The sequence below is a fragment of the Dasypus novemcinctus genome, chromosome 13, assembly GCF_030445035.2.
Source record: "Dasypus novemcinctus isolate mDasNov1 chromosome 13, mDasNov1.1.hap2, whole genome shotgun sequence".
Lineage (NCBI taxonomy): Eukaryota > Metazoa > Chordata > Mammalia > Cingulata > Dasypodidae > Dasypus > Dasypus novemcinctus.
In genome coordinates this window covers 91,374,406-91,394,327 of record NC_080685.1, presented here as the reverse complement: position 1 = coordinate 91,394,327, position 19,922 = coordinate 91,374,406, and the positions used below count along the sequence as shown (strand labels likewise).

General features: G+C 52.7%; 1 protein-coding gene across 3 annotated transcripts in view; it reads left to right on the top strand.

Moving 5' to 3' along the window:
• Window positions 1-9,722, top strand: part of RAB7B (RAB7B, member RAS oncogene family) — a 34,688-nt gene extending 24,966 nt beyond the window's left edge. For 2 of the 3 annotated variants that reach the window (XM_058275099.2, XM_071207695.1), the window contains exons 5-6: window positions 1,412-1,537; window positions 3,537-3,764. In XM_058275099.2, coding sequence (XP_058131082.1) covers window positions 1,412-1,537; window positions 3,537-3,632 — 222 coding nt within the window. In that variant the 3' untranslated portion in view covers window positions 3,633-3,764. Of the gene's footprint in view, window positions 1-1,411; window positions 1,538-3,536; window positions 3,765-7,429 lie in introns of those variants that run through there. The other variant, XM_058275100.2, reaches the window with a different exon arrangement.
• Window positions 9,723-19,922: the final 10,200 nt, after the last annotated feature.

Genomic DNA, 19,922 nt, shown 5'->3' with positions numbered 1-19,922 from the left:
GCTCCCTGCTCTGCTTGAGCCTGGGGATGGGAGGTGGGGGTGTCCTCTGAGCTCCCCAATGGGCAGGCTACTTAGTTGGCCCCAGCCTTCGCCCATCAGTCACAGCCAATGACCTCACTGTGCAGTGTTGGTGGCCACCAGAGACATTGCCAACAAGGGCCGTGAGGCACTGGGCCTGCCACCCCTCCAGGGAAGTGAGGACCAAAGAGATAGGGGAGGGCAGTGCACCTACCGTCTCAGTAAGATAGGTGTCCTCAGACCCTGCACGGGTGAGGGAGATGATTTGATGAGCCTCTGATCCCCCGCTGCCTGAGGCTGCACTGGTTCTGGGCAACGGGGTAGATTAGGCCTTTCTCCATGAAAAAGAACTTGGTTCTCATCAATAAAATGAACTGATGGCTATAAAGTAGCAGATGTAGCAAATGCTGACTATATGGCCATTTCCCCCTCCCCAAAGAATTAATTGCACTTCAGACTCAATGGTACCAGTTGTCTCTTCAAGTCACCCACGGAGTTGCCAAATCATTTTCCAATCACAATGTCCCTGCAATGAGTCTTTTTTATGTCTTCACTCAGCCTGTACTGAACGGCTCCTGTGCACCAGGCCAAGAGTTAAAACGGTCCCCACGGTGAGTTTAAGGAAACAACAGTCTAGTGGGAGAGACGGAAAAGGAGCAGTTCTTATGCAGTGCCCTGCAGAGGACAGCTTAGATGACGTGGAACTGCTGAGCTGAGCTGCATCTAAGCTCTGCTTTTCCCCAGCTGTGTGACCCGAGGCAAGCCACTGGACCTCTCTGAACCTCAGTGTCCTTGTCTATAAAGTGCAGCTCTATAATGACGGTGTTATTGAGAGGATTAAATGAGTTATGACATGATAAAGTATCTATCACAGTATGTTAGACACCCTGACCTGTAGTAAAAGCTTGTTAACTATTCCTGGGACTCTACCCTAGTGACAGGCCTCCTGACATGGGCCTGCTCAGCCACTTTGGAAGAAGGAAGTCCTCCCTCCCTGGCTACTGTCCATTCAAAGGAAGGAGTCTAGGCAGGCAGCAGCTTCTAGTTTTGGCCTTAGGAAGGCAGCATAGCGCAATCAGTTCTAATTCTGCCAGGGCTGTCTGTGTTCACATCCCTGCCTAGACACAGGCCAGATTTCTTAATTCTCCAGGCCTCAGTTTTCTCATCTGTAAAATGGAGCTAACAATACACACTATATAGATTTACGTGGGCAATTTAAGAGATAATGTATGTAAAGCTGTGGACTCATGGAAGGTTCTCAATAAATGGGAAACATGACAGACTTGTGGGGATGGTGGGGGGATGGTGGGGAGTGGTGGCATGACGATGGAGGTGGTATGGGATGATAGTGGTGACGATGCAGGAGGAGTGGTCCTTTCTTTCCTTCATCCAGGTGCCCCAGGAGGTAGCCCAAGGCTGGTGCAAAGAGAAGGATATTCCCTACTTTGAAGTCAGTGCCAAGAACGACATCAACGTGGTGCAGGCCTTCGAGATACTGGCCAGCCGTGCTCTGTCCAGGGTGAGTGGCTGTGGGCGCAGCACCTGCCAGGGCTGCCCCTCAGGACAAGGGAGCTCAGGAGCTTCCAGAGGAACAAACTGGGCACAGGTGGGGATGAGGGTGGGACAGGAGTGCTCATCTCGTTAGTTACTCGGTTGTTGAATGAGCTCAGTGGCACCCCAGGTCTGGAACCACGGAATGCCAGAGCCGAAAGCTTCCTCAGAGTGTGTGGTCAGGGGCCCCTAAACCCGGCTGATTGTTGAAATCATTTGTGACGTTTCTGAAAAATGCAGAGTCCTGGACCTCCCACCACCCCACCCGGAGATTCTAATTCAGTAAGGGTTTGAGAAATGGTGATCTAGTTCAACCTTCTCATTTTAACTGGCCCCATGCTGCCAAGAATTAGCACGAACACAATATTAAACCTGCAGAGTCACTGACACCCTCCCCTCCAAAAGACGAGATGTAGACCCCTTGATGGTCCAACGAGCATGTATTGAGTATGTCATGCCAGGCCCTGCGCAGGGCTACAAAGACAGGTGCACACACATGTACTTACAGTGCAGCGTTGTACGGTGGGGAAGGACGTCCTGCTGGGGCCCCAGGGGAGGGGCACACAGCCCCCACCATGGTGGAGAGGCAGGAGGGGAGAGCTGGGGAACATTCTGGAAGGGTGAGTGGAAGCAGGAGCAGGGTTTTAATGCCATTCTGGTGTGAAGTTTGGAAACTGAAGCAGGTCCGTGAGAGACTTGACAAAGGGAAGGGCTCAGTTTGTTTCAATCTGCCACATTTAATCAAGGTGGGCTCCTCGGAAGGCAGAAGAAGATAATCTTGGCAATGACCTTTGAGTTGGGGAAATGAGGGAATGAAGATGGGGAATAGGAGGGCTCCCCTGCGCAGAAGCGGCCGCCATCATGGTGGATGGCCAGGTCCTGGGCTGCCAGCTGCTCCCGAGAGGAGCCTCCAGGGCCCCGCCTGAGGGTTGTCACGGGGAGACGGGCAGCGGCCAACTCTAGCGGGTGCCCAGGGAGAAGGCACATGCTTGTCACCTTAATTTGTAGAGCCTTAATCTCCAGGTTTGCTCCCGCGTCTTATTCTTCTGCTTTCCCTCACAGCCTCCAGCCTCCACTGCCTCGTGGCTTGGGAAGGCTGCACAACTTGTCCAAGAACACACAGCGTCTGTCTGCAGGGCACAGTCTTAAAAATGAGGCTTTATATCCTTGTCAGTAAAATTACAGATGTGCCTGCTCAGGCTATTCCTCTGGATTTATCCAAGGAATGCTGTTTGACTTTGTATGGCGATATGTGACAACAAACAAAAGCCTCAACAGACACAGTGCCACGGTTCTCTAATGCTTAGCTGCAGGAAGCTTTCACCAGCCACAGCCAAAGTGTCTGCACATGGTTGATATCGGTCCTTCCTGGGAAAGGGGTGGCCTGTGTTCTTGAAATCATACGCTTCCTACCGTGTTGAGGTTAGAGCGCACCTGCTTTTATAGTGTCACACTGTTAGATGGCAGCTTGTCTGCTTTGGTTGTTTTTTTTTTTATGTCCTTACTTGGCAAAATAATAGATTAGCAATGCCATGTCAGTCCCCAACATTCATGGGGAAATTTTGCTAACTGGAAGTCTGGGAGTCACAGGTATGATATCTATACCAGGCTGACCTAGATTCAAATCCTGCCTTGGTGCTTTCATGTGGATCTCTGGAAAAGGCATGGCACTTACCTGAACCTCACTTTCCTCATCTATTAAATGGGACTGATTAAATTCAATGAACATTTCTTGGGTTGTTGGGCTAGGGCTGGAAAGAACAAACCTCAGTGACCTTGGGGTCAAGTAGAGGAGTAAGACATCCACGGGTAGATTGTCATGGAGTGCAGCAATGCCATGGAAGGAGAGTGGTCAAGGTAGCAGTTTGCAGGTGGCCGTGGTAGGTGTGGTGGATTGAATTGTGTCCCCCTAATAGGTATGCTCAAGTCCTAACTCCTGGTGCCTGTGAATGTGACTTTATCTTTAGAGATATAATCAAGCCGAGATGAGGTCATACTGGATCAGGGCAGGCCCTAAATCCAGGGACTGCTGTCCTTATAAGAGAGAGACTTGGAGACACTGAGACACAGAGGAGACACAGGAAGAAGGCTGTGTGGCAACGGAGGTGGAGGATGGAGTGATGCGTCCAGGAGCCGAGACACACCCGGGGTTGCCAGCACCTTCCGAAGCTGGAAGAGGCTGGGGGGTACTCTCCCCTTCAGGCGGCGAAGCAGCACCGCCCTGCCGACAGCTTGATCTCAGGCTTCTAAACTCTGGAACTGTGAGAGAATAAATTCCTATTGCTTTAGGTCACCAGTTGTGGCTGTTTGTCTGGGCAGCCCTAGGAAATAAACACAGTAAGCCCCTGGGGGTTTGAGCAGGAGGGGCAAGAGGGGGTGTGAGCAGGAGGGAGTATGAGCAGAAGGGACAGGAGGGGGTGTGAGCAGGAGAGGTGTGAGCAGGAGGGGGTGTGATCGGGAGGGGTGTGAGCAGGAGAGGTGTGAGCAGGAGGGGGTGTGATCGGGAGGGGTGTGAGCAGGAAGGGTGTGAGCAGGAAGCGGTGTGAGCAGGAGAGGTGTGAGCAGGAGGGGCAGGAGGGGTGTGAGCAGGAAGGGGTGTGAGCAGGAGGGGCAGGAGCAGGAGGGGTAGGAGGGGGCATGAGCAGGAGGGTGTATGAACAGGAGGGGTGTGAGCAGGAGGGGGTGTGAGCAAGAGAGTGTGAGCAGGAGGGGGTGTGAACAGGAAGGTGTGTTAGCAGGAAGGGGTGTGAGCAGGAGGGGCAGGAGGGGGCATGAGCAGGAGGGGGTGTGAGCAGGAGGGGCAGGAGGGGGCATGAGCAGGCAGGGGTGTAAGCAGGAGAGGTGTGAGCAGGAGGGGGTGTGAGCAGGAGGGGTATGAGCAGGAGGGGTGTGAGCAGGAAAGGGTGTGAGCAGGAGGGGCAGGAGGGGGTGTGAGCAGGAGGGGGTGTGAGCAGGAGGAGGTGTGAGCAGGAGGGGGTATGAGCAGGAGGGGTGTGAGCAGGAGGGGGTGTGAGCAGGAGGGGGCAGCAGAGGCGGAGAGAAGGGGAGGGCAGAGGCCCAGGTGTGAATCGCAGGGTTCATGAGGCACCAACCATGAGCTCTGTTGGCAAGAGAAAGAAGCGCAGCATGGAGGAATGTGTGGGTGTGAAGACGTGGCGAGTGGCGACACTGGCGAGGTCAGCAGGAACCAGACCCTGAAGGGCATGGGAGGCTTCACTTGATGCCACAGGCCTGTGCTTTCCAGCTGGGACCGTGGCAGCGTAAGATAAGCAGGGCGCATCTTTCTGCAGTGTCTGGGTTACTGAGAAACTTGGACGAGAAACATTTCCATTTAAAATAATCATACTTACAAGGGCATAGAATGCAAGCTTTCCTTTTTAAGGCAAAACGAGTTTGCAAATGTGTTTTTTAAGGTCAGACAAGAGTTTTCAAAGACACAGCCTCCCAAGGCCTGCCCCAGCTTCCAGGGAAGTTAGGTGCTCAATCCCACCAGTCCTGGGGTATTTTGAAGAGGGAGCTGTAAGAGGTGCTGCTGTAACAAGAATGGTGCAGGCAGAGCTGGGTCTTTGGAATCAGAGAGAACAGGCTTTGAATCCTGGCTCTACCTCTTACTAACTGTGTATCCTTGGGCAAGTCTCCCCAAGCCACCATTCCCCTGACCTTAAAGTGCGGATACTGTCTACCCCCTGGGGTTGATGTGAGAGTTAAATAAAACAATGTTATAGCACAGAGAAGGCATATAAATAAAAGGTAGCTGCTTTAAAATGGGAGCTATGCGCAAGGGGTTTCAGCAGGGGAGCTTCAGGCTGCAGAGCGAAGGGGCTGGGTGGTTAAGAGGGCTCTGCAATGGTCCAGGCGTGAGATGATGGAGATGGCCAGGAGGGGGTGGATTAAAGAGACTTAGGAAGGAGAGCTCGCGGGGGCTGATGATGGTCGAATGTAGGAGAGAGGAGCAGCAGCAGGTTAGGATGACGACCAGGTTTCTGACTTGGCAAACTGAGGGACGATGGATTAACGGCGTTGCCATAGGAACAGTGAGGAAAGCACTGGCTTTGTGGGAGGAAGAGGTAGTAAGGTTCATCCGAGCACATTGTATTCAAGGTCCCTGTGAGATGGCAGGTGGAAACGTCCAGGTGAGGGTGGCCCTTCCTGAAATCTGCAGTGAGCTCTGAAATTGCAATTTATAAGTCCTCCCTATAGGAGCCCAGAGTAGGTGCTCAGTTAACAGCCTGAACAGAAAGAAGATAGGTGGTTGCTTTAGTGGAACAATCCCGTCACATTCTAGGAGTAAGGTATTTCTTAGGACTAAGTTATTCCCACACGTGATTAAGAATACCCTCACAATTAAAGAGGACCTGCCCCTGCTTTGGGGGATCTGGAGGAAGGGATTTTGCTCCTCCCATGTTACCAGCACTGCCCCTCCGGGAGCTGGTCGGACCTGGCTTCAGTGGTGGAAGCTGCCACATGGAGGCCCCATTCCCTCCTGGTTAAATGGAGCAAGATGAGGTGGCCAAATCCAGGGGCACAGGGGCTGGCAAGTGGCTGCTCAGTGACATCGCAGGACACTTGTGTGGTCCGCAGGATCCAGGAGCCAAAGGCTGAGAACTGAGGTGGCCAGGTGGGCCGGGCCAGACCCCCCGAAATGATGCACATGTCAGGGCACCCCATATTACTTCATAGTGAGAAATACGAGTGGCCAAGAGGACCAGGGCCTGGAGAAGATAATTACACAGGAAGGTCAAGTGGGGCCTGCAGGTTACTCAGAATTTTTGCAGAAAATCTGAGGAACCAGATAATGCCATTTTGGAGCAGAGACAATGTCATGAATGGGAAGAGCTCAGGGTTGATTTGGGCCTGGGGAGGTGTAAATGTGATTAGGTAAAGAGAACGGGAGTGAGGACCTAAGGCTTTGCCAGTGCAAGGCGTGAGGACATTTCTCCCACCTGCCCAAGACAGCACTTGGTTTTTCCTATAGTAAAAGTGCATAGGAGCTCAGAAAATCCTTGCAGCCACCCCGGGCTCTCAGAAACTCCTTCCCAAAGGCTGGCCCTGGCCAAGGGATTGGCGTAGCTGGATGAGGGCACAGGGTTCTGCTCGTGAAGGGCTCGGCGGCTCTGTGACCCCAGTCCATGAGGCTGGGGCATGCTCAGGCGCCGTGAACCAGCTCACCAAAAGGCCCAATCAGGAAAGCTCCTGATCCCCATCAAGGCCTGCTTGGCTTTTGTGATGAGAGGGGGACCCAGAAAGTGCCAAATAACAAGAGAATCCTTCCAAAATCCTGTCTCGCTGGGAGACATAGATGAGCTAGTGTCAAAAGGGAGAGCACAGGCTACTCCCACCCCAGCCCTAATCCTTCCGATGGAGAAAAAGATAAAACAAATTCTAGTAACTCAAAAGATGTTGCTGAAGGGACGGTCAAGACCCATCACCAAGAAGGACTAAGGGCTGCTAATGCGCCTCTGTCCCCAAGACCCTCCCAGGAGGGGATGAGAGAGGGGCGCTTCCCAGGGAACAAAGCCATTCCGAGGGCTGAACCCCAGTCCCGCGCCGCAAGCTCTGTGCCAGCAGGGCCGGGTGCCACGTGGTCAGCGGCGGTGGTGAGGGGTGAGCAGCCGGTGGCCTTGCTCCTTTCTCTCGGGCTTGCCGCCATCAGGACGTAGGAGGTGGGCCCCACACCGCCTCCTGAGCTCCGGGGTCGTGGACATGGAGGTTTGGTTGTCGTTCCCCAGCATCCCCGGGTGCCTGGCCTGGAGCTGGGGGAAGAACGCACAGCCCAGCCTCCACGGGCCCTTAGGAGACAGAGGCGGGCTGCACCCCCTGCTTCCCAGGCATGGACCTTGGTTCTCTTTTCCTTCCCCAGTATCGAGGCATCCTAGAGCATTACCTCACAGACTCCATCAAGCTCTCGCCGGAAGGCCAGTCAAGGAGTGGCTGCTGCTGACCACCGGAGGCAAGGCGTGTGCTGGGACGGGTCCTGCCTGTGGAGGGGCCAGAGCATCCCCAGCCAGCCCCCCACTGCCGGCTCCTGTCCCGCCAGGCGGCGTAGGCGCCAGCCTCCTCGCCTCTGCGCGGGGCCCAGAGTGCAGAGGCAGCCGCTGCCTGAGGCTGGGTGCAGCGAGGGCAGGGCTGGGTCAGTCCGGCCGACAGCCAGGTCCTGGCCTGGGGGAGCCTCAGCTCCCTCGCTGGCTGCAGCTTCCCTGCCACTCACCTCCCCAGACATACTCCTGCTGCGGAACGCACGTCGCTGCAGACAGACCACCGTCCCTGGCGTGTTCTCCATGGACTGGCCTCTCACCCCTCTCCTACCACACACCCGCCCCAAAGCCACAAGCTCAGCCTTGGGCTTCAGCTCAGCTTCCCTCAGGGACCCGCCAAGGAGTGAGGGCCTGGACCCCCGGGGCGGGGCCTGGGCGCAAGCCCTGGCAGAAGCTCCTCAGGACTGGGCCAGCCCCTGAGGAAATGGCCTAAGGTCTCTGGTTCATCTGCCCTTACGTGTGCTGGGGCCACGCTCGTAACCCTCTGTGAGCCTCGGTTTGCTCATCTGTACAGTGGGGGCGATATCTGCCCTGACTATGTCAGCGAGAGCTTTTGAGGACCAGAAGCTCCACTTCAATCTCATTGCTCTTGTTGCTAAGCATTTATTTATTCCTTCAACAAGTATGTTTGAATATCTTATGTTCAATGCACTGAAGTTCAGTGACCCAAAAAAAAAAAAAAGACAAGGACCCTTTTCTCCTGGAGTTTGCATTCTGGTGAGGAAAAAAGACAATAAACCAGAATTTAAACAAATATTTTAAAATAGCAGGTGAGTGCCATGAGTAAAGTGAAAGACGTTAAAGGAATAGAGAGGGACACAGGAGTAGTGGGGTGCTATTTTAGACAAAGTGGTCAGGGAGGCTTCCCTGAGGAGTGACATGTAGCCTAAGCACTAGAATATGAGAAGGCAGCTACCAGCTGAGAGAAGAGCATTTAAAGGAGAAGGAGCAGCAAGGGCCAAGGCCCTGAGGCAAGGACAAGTGTGCTTCGTTCTAGAAACGGTAAAGGAACATTCATTCACCTGAAGACTCAAAGTTGCTGTCCCAGAGACAAGGCAAAGGCTTCCGGACTTCTCCTGCCCCTGAACCAGCCCTCACGGTGGCTGAAGACTTACCACAGCACCCACCCCAGCAGGGGCAGGTACAGGCTCCCTGAGGCTGCGCGGACCTTGGCCATCAGAGGGCGGCAGTGCGCCTTCCCTGAGGCTGAGTAGAGCGTGGACACTCCGTGGACACTTGAAGAGCCGGTGTTGGCTCTGTTTGTTCTCAAGCTCTGGGCGTGTTCAGCCCTTGAGGTATGTTGGGCAGGTGAGCCCTAACTTCTTAAGCCTAGCAAGAAATGGGCCGAAACTGCAACCTAAGTATTTCAGGAAAGAAACCTAAGTATTTCAGGAAATGTGGATTTCCTGCTCGGCATTAGTGACAAAGACCAGAATGCAGGGCCCAGAGAGCTCGAGGGTTCTCTGTCCCTGCAGTCTCTCCTTTTCCTTCTGGCTACAGAGAGACAAGTTAGGGCCCAGCCTGCAGCGGGTGCATGGGGCGAGCTCTTCGGGTCTCCCACGGCCAAGTCCATGCTTGTCTCTATAGAAGCGGGGACTGTTAGCCTGTGGCTGCCCAGTGTCAGCTGGCTCTTAAGTGGCGCCTAGATGCTGGGGAGGCAGCGGGGAGTCGTATGTTTTCTTTTGTTTGTTTGTTTGCTTTTAGGCGGTACCGGGGATTGAACCCAGGACCTCATATATGGGCAGCCAGCACTCAAACCCCTGAGCTACACCCACTCCCCTAAGCAGGGAGATCCGGAAGGGCATTTGGGGAGCCCCTTCTTCTCACTCCCAGATCCGGGAATGAGATGTCTCCTCCTGGGCCGTGGCACAGAGCTGGCGGGGGGCGGGCTGGGCCCAAGGCACAATGGTGTGTGGCCTCCAGAGCTCCCAGGGACGAGGGGCTTGCTCCCGTGGGGTGGCATTTTCCATGTCACACAGGCTTCCCAGGAGTCAGACTGTGGTTTGGACGACGTGTCATGTGGGGTGGGGGAGTGTCTGCACCAGAGCGGACAAATGGACCATTTCTGAATGTGCACAACAAATAATAAATGTGTCTTTGTTTTTATTCTTCACGGTATTTCGTTTTTAAGTAAAAAATATGTCTGCATAGTTCAAAATTCACAAGATACTAAAAGACAGACAGCAAAAGGTAAAACGGGACCAGCTACGTAACTGCAGGGCCCAAGGTGAAATGATTATGCTGGGCCCCTTGTCCAGAAGTTGTTAAGAATTTCAAGTGGCAACAGCAGGTTGTCAAACCAAGCACGGGCCCTCCTGGGCACAGGTTGCCCCTGCGTGAATCTGGCCCTGAGTCAACAGTCGCATATCAGGGGCGTCTGGAAGGATCAAGGCGTTGCCAGACCCACCTGGGCCCCAGGCACGCTGCAACCTGAAGGGAGAAGCGGTGGTGTTTGCAGGACACCCGCTGAGCTTTAGCCCTAGGCCCAGCCCATACAGCTGGCTCCTCCAGTGAGGAGCGAGGAGAGAATATTCCCATGGCGGTGGGGGGTGGGGGGCCGAGGGCCGCAGCATCCGTGCTATCTTGGCCAGGGGGCCGCTAACCAATCTGGGGCTCTCCCTATGCAGCACCCCTGCAGTGCACACCCAAAAGGGCCGCGGGCCGGCGGAGGGAGACAGCGGTGCAGTCCTCAGGAGCCTGGCTGGGGCTTTGGGCAAAGCACTTCGGTGCCCCTTAATCGAGGTTCCTTCAGGGGAGAGGGCCCCAGGCAGCAAGAACACACAGGCTCTGGCTGCAAGAGGGGCACCCCCAGTCTCCCACGAATAACAGAGAGAATCTTTTCAAGGGCTCTGGGTGGCACACGCCCTTGGGACTTGAAAGAAAGCAAAATAAAATCTTATCATCAAATAAACCTGGGCTGGGCCCGGCGGGGTGCCAGGCTCCCAAAGGGGCTTTCTGGAAGTGTTGACTGTGTCTGCTGTTTGCTCCCGGGCTCTCACTGCCTCGTCCACCAGCCCCTGCTCGGTGTGCTTTTGCCCTCAGGCCCGTGGCGGACATGCAGTTTGGTTCTGGTTTCCCAGAGAGCACAGTCCCAGGGTGCACAGTGACGCCCAAAGCTAGGACGTGCATCGCGGGCACAGCAGTGAGCTCAAAGGCTGAGCCCGCCCTCTGTGGGCACACGCGGAAGCCCTCTCTCCCGTGGGCGCTGGGGGTGCAGGAGTGAGGAAGGGGCCTGGCTGGACAGGAATTTTATCTCAAGTAGAGGGCAATGCCCTGTACCGGAGCTGTGTGCGTGTGGTGTGGAGTGTGTGGTGCAGTGTCTGGGGAGGAGCAGGGGTGTGTGTGTGTGTGCTGTGTGTATAGTGTGTGTGTGGTGTGGCGTGTGGAGGATGTGAGGGCATCGGGTATGTGTGTGTGTGGTGTGTGTGGTGTGCTGTGGGGTGTGTGTGGTACGGTGGCTGTGGTGGGTAGTGGGTGTGGTGCGTGTGGTGTGGCATAGTGTGGTGTGGCACCGTGGTGTGTATGTGTGGTGGGCATGGTGGGTGGCAGGTGTGGATTGTGGATGGCATGTGTGTGAGACATGGTGTGCGTGTGGCGTGGGGGGTATGGTGTGTGTGTGTAGTGTTTGTGTGGTTTGGTGTTTGTGTGGGGTGTGTTTGTGTGACGGGGAGCTGTTTAGGTCAGAAAGTAGGCTTCTCTCAAGTATAGAATAATAATAAAAGGAATAATTGAGGGGGCAAAGAAAGTCTGGGGGTGGGGGCAAGAATAGCGCTAAGCTCCTTGCTTGTATCAGCGACTCCCCAGAACAGCCCCTGAGCGGGGCATTGGCCTCGTTTGACCGAGTCCCAGGGCTTCCTCTCACTCCCAACCCAGGCCTGTCAACTGCACCTGCCGTCATGGCCGAAGCCATCGCTTTAACCTTCACTCTGCTCCGCCCCCAGCTCCTCCCAGTCCGGGGGACCCTGCTCTGCCCCCCCTAGGCCTCCAGCCCCCTTTCTGCCCCTTTACTAGCCACGCTCCATGCGGCAGCCATCCCAGTGGCGCACCGAGTCCCTGGGATAGAGGGCAAAATCCTTGTGGGCCATGACCCTCCACCCTTGGCCGCCACCCACCTCCCTCCCTGTGCTGCAAACAAATGCTTTTCCCTCGTTCACCGAGGCCACCGGCTGCCTCTCAGGGCCCTGCCTGGCCAGTGCGGGGGCCTCTGCCAGGAGCGCTGGCCCGTCTCTGACCCTCTACGTGGCTAATCCCTTAGCTGTTTAGGTATCGGCTGAAACATCCTGTCCTCCAGCCGGGTTTCCCTGACCATCCAGGCCAGGATAGGGGACCCCTGTGTCCCCACAACCCCTTCTCCCTTATGACAGTGCCAGAATGTCGGCCCCACTGGGGAGGAAGAGACTCGGGGCAGAGCTTCATCTGGGTTACCCACCAGGGTCTCCCTGTGCCCAGAGCAATGCCTGGAAGTGGTGGGCACTCAGGAAGCACCTAACACATGAATAGCACCTGCAATACTTCACCTCGTTTGTGTGTTGTTTGTCCTTAGACTGTTGTCTCCCTGAGGGCAGGGCCTGTTTTTGTTGTTGTTGTTGTTAATTTTTTATTGTGGAGACATACATACAACTCAAATTTCCCATTTTAACCACTTTCAAGCGTACAATTCAGCGGCATTAATGACATTCACAGTGTTGTACTACCTACACCAGCAAGGCCTGTTTCTATTCCTCGTTTTAGCCCTAATACTTGGCATAGAGAGTGGCTCATATTAGGTGATAAATAAACTTTAGTAGACTACACTAGGCTACTCTACAGCTAAGCTCTTTTAAAAAGACAAAATGCTCCATTTAATGGCATGGACTGTATATCCAGGATGCATTGTTACCTGAAAAGGCAAAGACAATTGTGTGTATGACATGCTATCTTTTATATACCAGGGGCATAAATAAGAATTTAAATTCATTTTTGCTAGACCATAAAGAAAACTCTAGAAGGATGCAAGAGAAATTAATAAAAATGGTTACTTCAGGAGGGGTATACTGGGCAAGTAGAATTTGGGTGGGAGCAGGACTTTTATATAATTTTACACTTTAAATTTTGAACTATTTAAATGTACTACATATTCAAAAAAAATTTTAAAGAAAATTAATATTGGTGGAAGGAAGGGAGGAAGAGAGGGAGGGAGAACAAGCAGGGCAGGGGCAGGATTGCAACCAGGACCCAGCTGCCTCAAGTCAGTTTTCCACACTGCCTTGAACCCAGAGCTGACAACTTTGGACTCTGCAGCAGAGAAAGGTTATGCACCCAAGAAATCCCCCAAACTAGTACATTCTAGAGATGATGCCAATTCTCCTGGAGAGGGTGAGATCTCCTCCTTTTTTTGGCTCTCCTATGAACCCAAGAAGGCCATTTTGCTTCCAGGTTGTTGGTCAATAGCTGAGCAAGTATTTCCCAGCTTGGAGGCTCAGCTCTGGAGATAAACTATTGAGTATGTGCACTGCTGTGTGAATTCCCATGTAGATGAGTACCTTTAGAGTATTCCCAAGGTTAAGCCAGTAAACAGCCTGGAACACTCTTTCTAAAGCCCAGTACTGCCTCTGAAGTGACCCTCCCTGAGCTCATAAGATCCAAGGTAAACTGAAGCAGCTACTTTTGTGGCAATACTGGGTGAGATGCACCACAAACCACCCCTATGACCTTGTAATTGCACCCCTCAGCATATACAGTCCTTGCTTTTGTGCACTAGAAGACATGATCAAGAATTTTTTTTCCAGCATTGTTTGTAATAGCAAAAATAAAATTGGAAATGACCCAACAATCCTTCTACAGGAAATTGGATAATTAAATGTAGTAATATGCAAATGGAATTTCACAGCAATAAAAATGAACAAATTGAAGACATGTATATCAACTGGGAGAACCCCAGAATCATATGGAAAATGGCAAACGCCGAAAGAAGACATATTATAGTTCAAAACCAAGCAAAATTAATTCCATCTATATACTCCTAGGTATATAATCACAAGAATGGACAGAAAGGTCTCAAACAGATAGTTGTATGCTAACATTCTTAGCAGCATCATACACAACAGCCAAAAGGTGGAAACAACCCAAGCATCCGTCAACAGATGAATGGATAAATAAAATGTAGTATATGTTCAATGGAATATTATTTGATGATAAAAAGGAATGAAGTTCTGATACATGCTACAATGTGGATAAACCTTGACAACATTATGGTAAGTGAAATAAGCCAGACACAAAAAGACAAACACTTGTATGACTCTGCTTATATGGAGTATCTAGAATAAACAAATTCAGAGACAGAAAGTAGATTTGAGGTAAGCAGGGGCTGAAGAGGGAGAATGAAGAGTTATTGCTTAATTAATCAGTACAGAGTTTCTGTTTGGAATGATGAAAAAGTTTGGGTACTAGATGGCGGTGATGGTAACACAACATCACAAATGTAATTAATGCCACTAAAATTTTATTGCTACCACAATTTTTTTTAAATTTTAAGCAAAACTAAACAATTTATCTTAATGCATTTGTCATAAACACATGAAGAAAAAAGGCATAAAACAGCAAAAAACATAAAAACAAAGGAATGACAAACCCAAATTTTAAATAGTGGTTACCTTGAAAGGGGAAGAAGGGGGATATAATAGGGGCAGAGCACAAAGGGTAGCTCAGCGGTGTGGGAAATATTTGATTCCTCAAGGTGGGCCGTTGGTTCAAGACAGTCGTTTTGTTATGCTTTAGATCTTAGGTATATGTTACGTATTTTCTTATTTTTTTACTCAAATTTAAAAATGTAAAACACAGCCTGAGCTTTGGAGTTGGACAGGCATGCATTTGAAGATATTCTTTTTACTAGCTGACTCCCCTTTTCAGTAGTTCTGTGACCTTGGACATGTCACTTAACCTCCATTGTCTTGCCTATATCGTGGGAACACTTACCCTGAAGGCTCTGGTGATGTATGTAACATGCCTAGCACACAGTCGATGCTAAATAAATGGTGATCGTTACTGGCTCAGGAACCATTGCAGGAGTGTTTGTTTTAAATTTGTTTGTGAATTCAGGCAGAGGACTCTGGCACGCCTGTTGTAAGCTGAGGATTCCAAGGAATGGACAAATGAGATAACTCATAAATTCTCTTCCCATCTCCACATCCCTCCCCGGAATCACCTCTGGGACTCAGGCTCTGGTTGGCATTGTGGCTACTTCAAATGAAATGTAAAGGGCAGTTCTTCCACCTCTCCAGAGTGTCTGGAGGCCAGGGATGGGGCGGGCGGGCAGAGGAGGCCTGTCTGCTGCTGCTGGGGTGGGGCCTCTGCCAGCCGTTTAGAGGCTGCTCCTCGCACCGCCCCTTCTCCCCGGAGCAAGGCCCTTGGTTTCTAGATGTAGTTCAGTCTCTGCCAAATGCGGCCTCATCCCTGCTCCACTCCCATGAATCGTGAGTGGAAATAAGCTCCCACAGAGCTATGCGAAAGGGGAGGCTTTAGGGAAGCACCCCACACACGTTAGGAACCTTGGGTGTCCAGGGGCCCCAGAGATGGAAGGGGCAATGGCACTGCCTGGGGCACCGCCAAGATCTCCAATGTCTACACCGCCCCTCTGCCCTCCCCATCCAGCACCGCGCTCCTGCCAAGCCTTTTCCTTCCTGGAGAAGAGGCAGAGCTGTGTCTGAGGAGGTGACAAGAAGCAAAGGAAAGAAAGCACCAAGAAGAAAGGAACTTTTAGAATGAAAAAAAGATCGAATTTGAAAATTTCTGGAAAACGGACTGATTCTATCTATGCAAATTCCATATCATTATGCAAAATACGAAGCAAAACAATGCACAGGCACATTTTCTCTTTATTTCCAACCCACTCCTTTGCACCCCTGGAGGTGTCTGGAGAGTGAGGGCATCAGGCAGAGCCCCCTGTGCTGGCTCAACGCTTATAGTTTTGAGTTTTCCAACTCCTCCCATCCTTAGGACTGCAGATTTCCTTCTTTGACCCTGCTTCCCTCCACTCTGGCCACGAAGCAGCCCAGGAACAGATCTTGAGAAGTCCCCTTCACCCCTACCCCAGATTTCCCTTGCCCTGGTGCTAGACGGGACATTTATATACTGTATTTAGAGAGGATGGGGCGGGTTGAGAGGAGGGGCGAATTGAAAATAGATTCGTGCAATCTCTTTATGCTAATGATATGCAAAGACCGCCAGTTTCCCTTTCCTTGGCCCCGCTGGAGCCAAGAAATGCCTTGTCTGTGTGCAGTGGACTGAAAGGAGTCCAGGAGACAGAGCTGGAGGGAGGGAGAGGGAAGAAAGAGGGGCCGGAGAGAGGCTTGGCTGACACCCCTCCCCAGACTCAAGTGACCTCTGCGCGAAGGACAGCTGAAAAGGCCATCCAGGACACCTGGGGAGAGCTGAGGATTCCGGCGCGGATATGGGGGTGTGGGGGTTGCTTTCGCGACAGGTGCTGCCCCCCTTCACCGCCCTTGGGGAGTGCCTCTCAGCCACCTCCCTTCCTGCTATTATCTCCTACAATTGCTCCTAAATGACAACACCCCCAGCGGCCTGTCCAGCCCTTGAACCCCCTCTGGCCCAGCCCTCTTGCTGGAGGATTAGCTCCTCTTTGGAGAGCTCACAATAGCCCTCCACATCCTTTGTGCCTCTGTTTGCAGCAAATATTGAAGCTCTCTCCTGAAGCCCATTTCAGGCTGCCGGGACAAAAGCTTTCCACAGGTCTCCAGGACAGAGCCAGTGCCAGGATGTACCTGCTGCCTCACCTGCCGCTTCTTCTCCAGTTACCCCCTGGAGGGAAATAATCCACATCCAGACCAGGCATTTCTGTGCCAAGGGAGTGGGCAGGCAGAGAGCGGCTGCAATGGTACCCACACCTGGGTTTGTCCATCAGAGAGGAATTGGGGAGCTGGGTCCCTGGGGGTGGTGGAGCCAGGATTTGGCACCAGGCGCCCCTTTGCCATCAAGAGCTTTGCAAATGCTCTTTCCGCTTCCTGAAACTTTCCTGCCTCGAGCTGCCCAGCCTAATTATCCCTCCTTTGGCTCTCAGCTTGGACTTCACCATACCACTTCCTCCAGGAAGCCATCCCTGCCTCCCATGTTTAGATGTCCCTCCTCGGTGCTCGCACACTGTGTTATGACTGCTCCCCACTTTCTGCTCCTGCCCCTCGGCCACTGCAGCCTCTGAGCTCCCAAGGACAGCTGGGTACAGAAGACACAACAAACAAATAAAGCCAAAAAAAAAAAAAAAAAGACACAACGATGCCCTCCCCCACCTCCAGCACAACCCCAAAACACAGCAGATCGATGTGCTTGAATGACTTAGTGATCGAATGAGTGGATTCAGCAATTGGAGGCTATGCCCGTGAGTCCTCAGCATTCTGGCTAAAGTGGCATTGAGTCATGAGGAGGATGCGGCTAGGGAAGGACCTGAGCCTTCTATGGAGACTCCTCGGTTGAGTGAAAAGAGCACTGGGCTAAGAGTTCACCACCATGGGACCCGGGGCTGGTCTTCCCAACCTGAGCTTCAGTTCCCTCACCTGACGGATGGGAAGAAGAGCTCTCGAAAGACAAAATAAGAGAATGCTCTGAAAACGGCACAGGGCTGTGCTGAGTTGATGCCGGAGCTGTTACCCATTCGGGGTTCTGGCTCCAGGAGAGCTGCCGCCTCCCTACAGAAACTGGAATTGTTTGGTCCAGAGAGTGGAGGCTCCGGCAACCACACAGCCGCGACTGAAACAAGCCCTGGTGGGAGAGGACTCGGGGGTCTCTAAGATGGGGAGCTTCGGGAGCCTGCCGGAAGGCCTGAGAGCCGCTCGCCCTGCTTTCCTGCTGCCTTTTTGCTCGCCCTCCTCCCAGTTTCTGTAAGTAATGAGCCTGGGCTCACGTCAGACCGGCCCAAGGTAGAAGCTAACCTCTTGCTGGGCGTCAGTCAATTTCTCTTGGCCTCAATTTCCTCCTTTACAAAATAGCAGTAATAACAGAGACTGCCTCACAGGGTTGCTAAGAAGCTTAAATGAGATAACTATATAAAATATTTAGCGCTGCTCCCAGCACAGAACAAGTGACCTGTAAACACAATCCATTGTTCCGGTCTGTCCCTTTTACTCACCTTTGCTGTGGTTCGGAGAAGCACAGAGATCATCCTCCCCATTTTACAGAGGGAGAACCCAGAGAGGTTCCGGAACTTACCAGAGGTTGCCAGTGACTCAGTAACGGGAGTTGGACGCAAACCCATGGGGTGCCTGGGTTTCTACTCCCATTTCCTTGTGGTTTCGGGCTTGAATCATTCTCTCATTGCTTCATGCGTACAGGTTCAAGCCACCCTACAAGGCAGAAACTGAAGCTTCTCCCGTGTCCCCCTCATCCCTGTGACAGTGCTGGGCCAAAGGGAAATAAAGAAAATACATCAGGCTGATATCTCAGGAGGTGGAGAGTGAGGCAGGAACAGTTCCCTAAACCCACCAGGCTCCCAGGAACCCCGACCTGAACTGGGGATCCCAGCACTGAACAGGGGTATCAGAGGCCCAGAGATCCAGGCAGGCAGAGTCAGGTGGCTCCAGCAGCCTCGCAGGCTCAGGAAGGGCAAGTCAGGCTGGGGTCACTGGTTCTGAGGCAGGAGCTCTCCCTAACAAGACAGTCAGAATTCAGGGCGGCCTCAACTGGGCTGCTCAGCGTGGTGATGGGCCTTTCGGTCACGTGGAAGGAAGCTTCTGTGGAAATGTGACAACATGCTTGAAAGCTGGCCGCCCGTCAACCTTCTAGATGTGTCCCTGCGTAAGCAGGGGGTGAGGGGTGGTTGGCAGGGGGTACGGGGTACTCACAGTGAGAGTAACTCCTCAGAGGGGCGTTTCAGCCTTCCACCTCTCACTCCCACCCAGGATCTAGCCCATCCTCACCTCCCAAGCCTCCTTGGGTATCCAAGCCATGCTGGACCATGTGGGCAAGGGCCATGCCTCTGTGTACCACCCAAGTATCCCCGGCAGGACTGCTCCAGGCATTCCAGGCAGAAGGGGCTCTCCACCTGAGCTTGAAGCCCTGGTGGCAGAGATCATGGGTCCCTTGCTCCCAGCCCTCATCCCTATGCTGAGCAGGAGCCAGGCACAGAGTAGACACTGAAGTATACCTGAGGAGCAATTGAATGAACTGTCTTCAAAACACACCCATAGAGGAATATCCACAGCCTTCCCCCTGGACCCGTGTCAGTATCTCACAAGTCATTTCCTCTCATCCAACCCCAATCCTTTCAGCTGTCGTTTAATCTCTGATTGTTTGGTCAAGAGTCTAATAAAGAAGCCTCTCCAAGTTCTTGGATGGTGATAAGGTGCCCCTTCAGACTTTTCTGGAAGAAGTAATCCTAAAAATATCTTTCACCACTTCCTTGGCCCTCCTCTTGGCCCATCTCCAAGCCCTTCCTCAAGTTTCCGCTTTGGACCCTAACTTGAGCGTTCCTGCTTGGCTCTGTGACTGGGAAAGAGCGCTTGTGTAAAGACGCCTGAAGGTGGGGGGAGTTTGGGGGTGGGGGACAGGGAGGTGAGAAAGCAGCCAGGGTTTCCCAAACTCTGCTTATTCAGCCAGGCTTAAATTACTGCCACCAACCCAGACTCCTTCCTGGCATCCTGGGAGATCCCCAGCAGGAGACTGCTATGATTATCTCATGAGGAGACTTAGCTATTCCTGAGAACTCCAGAGGAGCTTGTTAAAATGCAGATTCCCAAGTTTCATTCTCCCTCTCCCACCCCCATATTCTGATTTCAAGGACCTGGGTGAGGCACAACCAGCTCATTCTTAATAAGCCCCCCAGAGGAGGCTGGGGGGCCAAGAATACTGTTCATGGACCACCTTCCCAGGAAACCGAAGAGTCTAATGAAGATGGAAGGCTCCTGCGAGGCCATGGTCTTGCTACCCAAGGCAGGTGGGGGCCAGATGGAGAGGTAGGGTCAGGACAAGAGTCAGGGCCTTGATCTGGCTTCAGAAGGAAATTGAAAACTTCTCCCATCATCCACCCCCCTCCCCAAACACACACACACACCTCAGGGCTCAGAGCAGGAGGGAGGGACAGAAAAGCCCTGGAGATGGGAAGGAATGACAAAATCCTTGAAGGGGAGCTCCTGCAGTGATGAGGTTCCACTCAGTCCCAGGGCACCAAAGGAGCAGAGACTCTGGCTGCCTTGCTGATGACATCTGATTGCGACACAAAGCAGGGGAAAGCGGAGTAATGACTCTCTCCACCCCAAGTGAGTGATCCCTCACTAACCATAAGGTTGACCAGTTGTCCCTCTAGGTTCTCTGCCTCTCTCACTCTTGGGATTC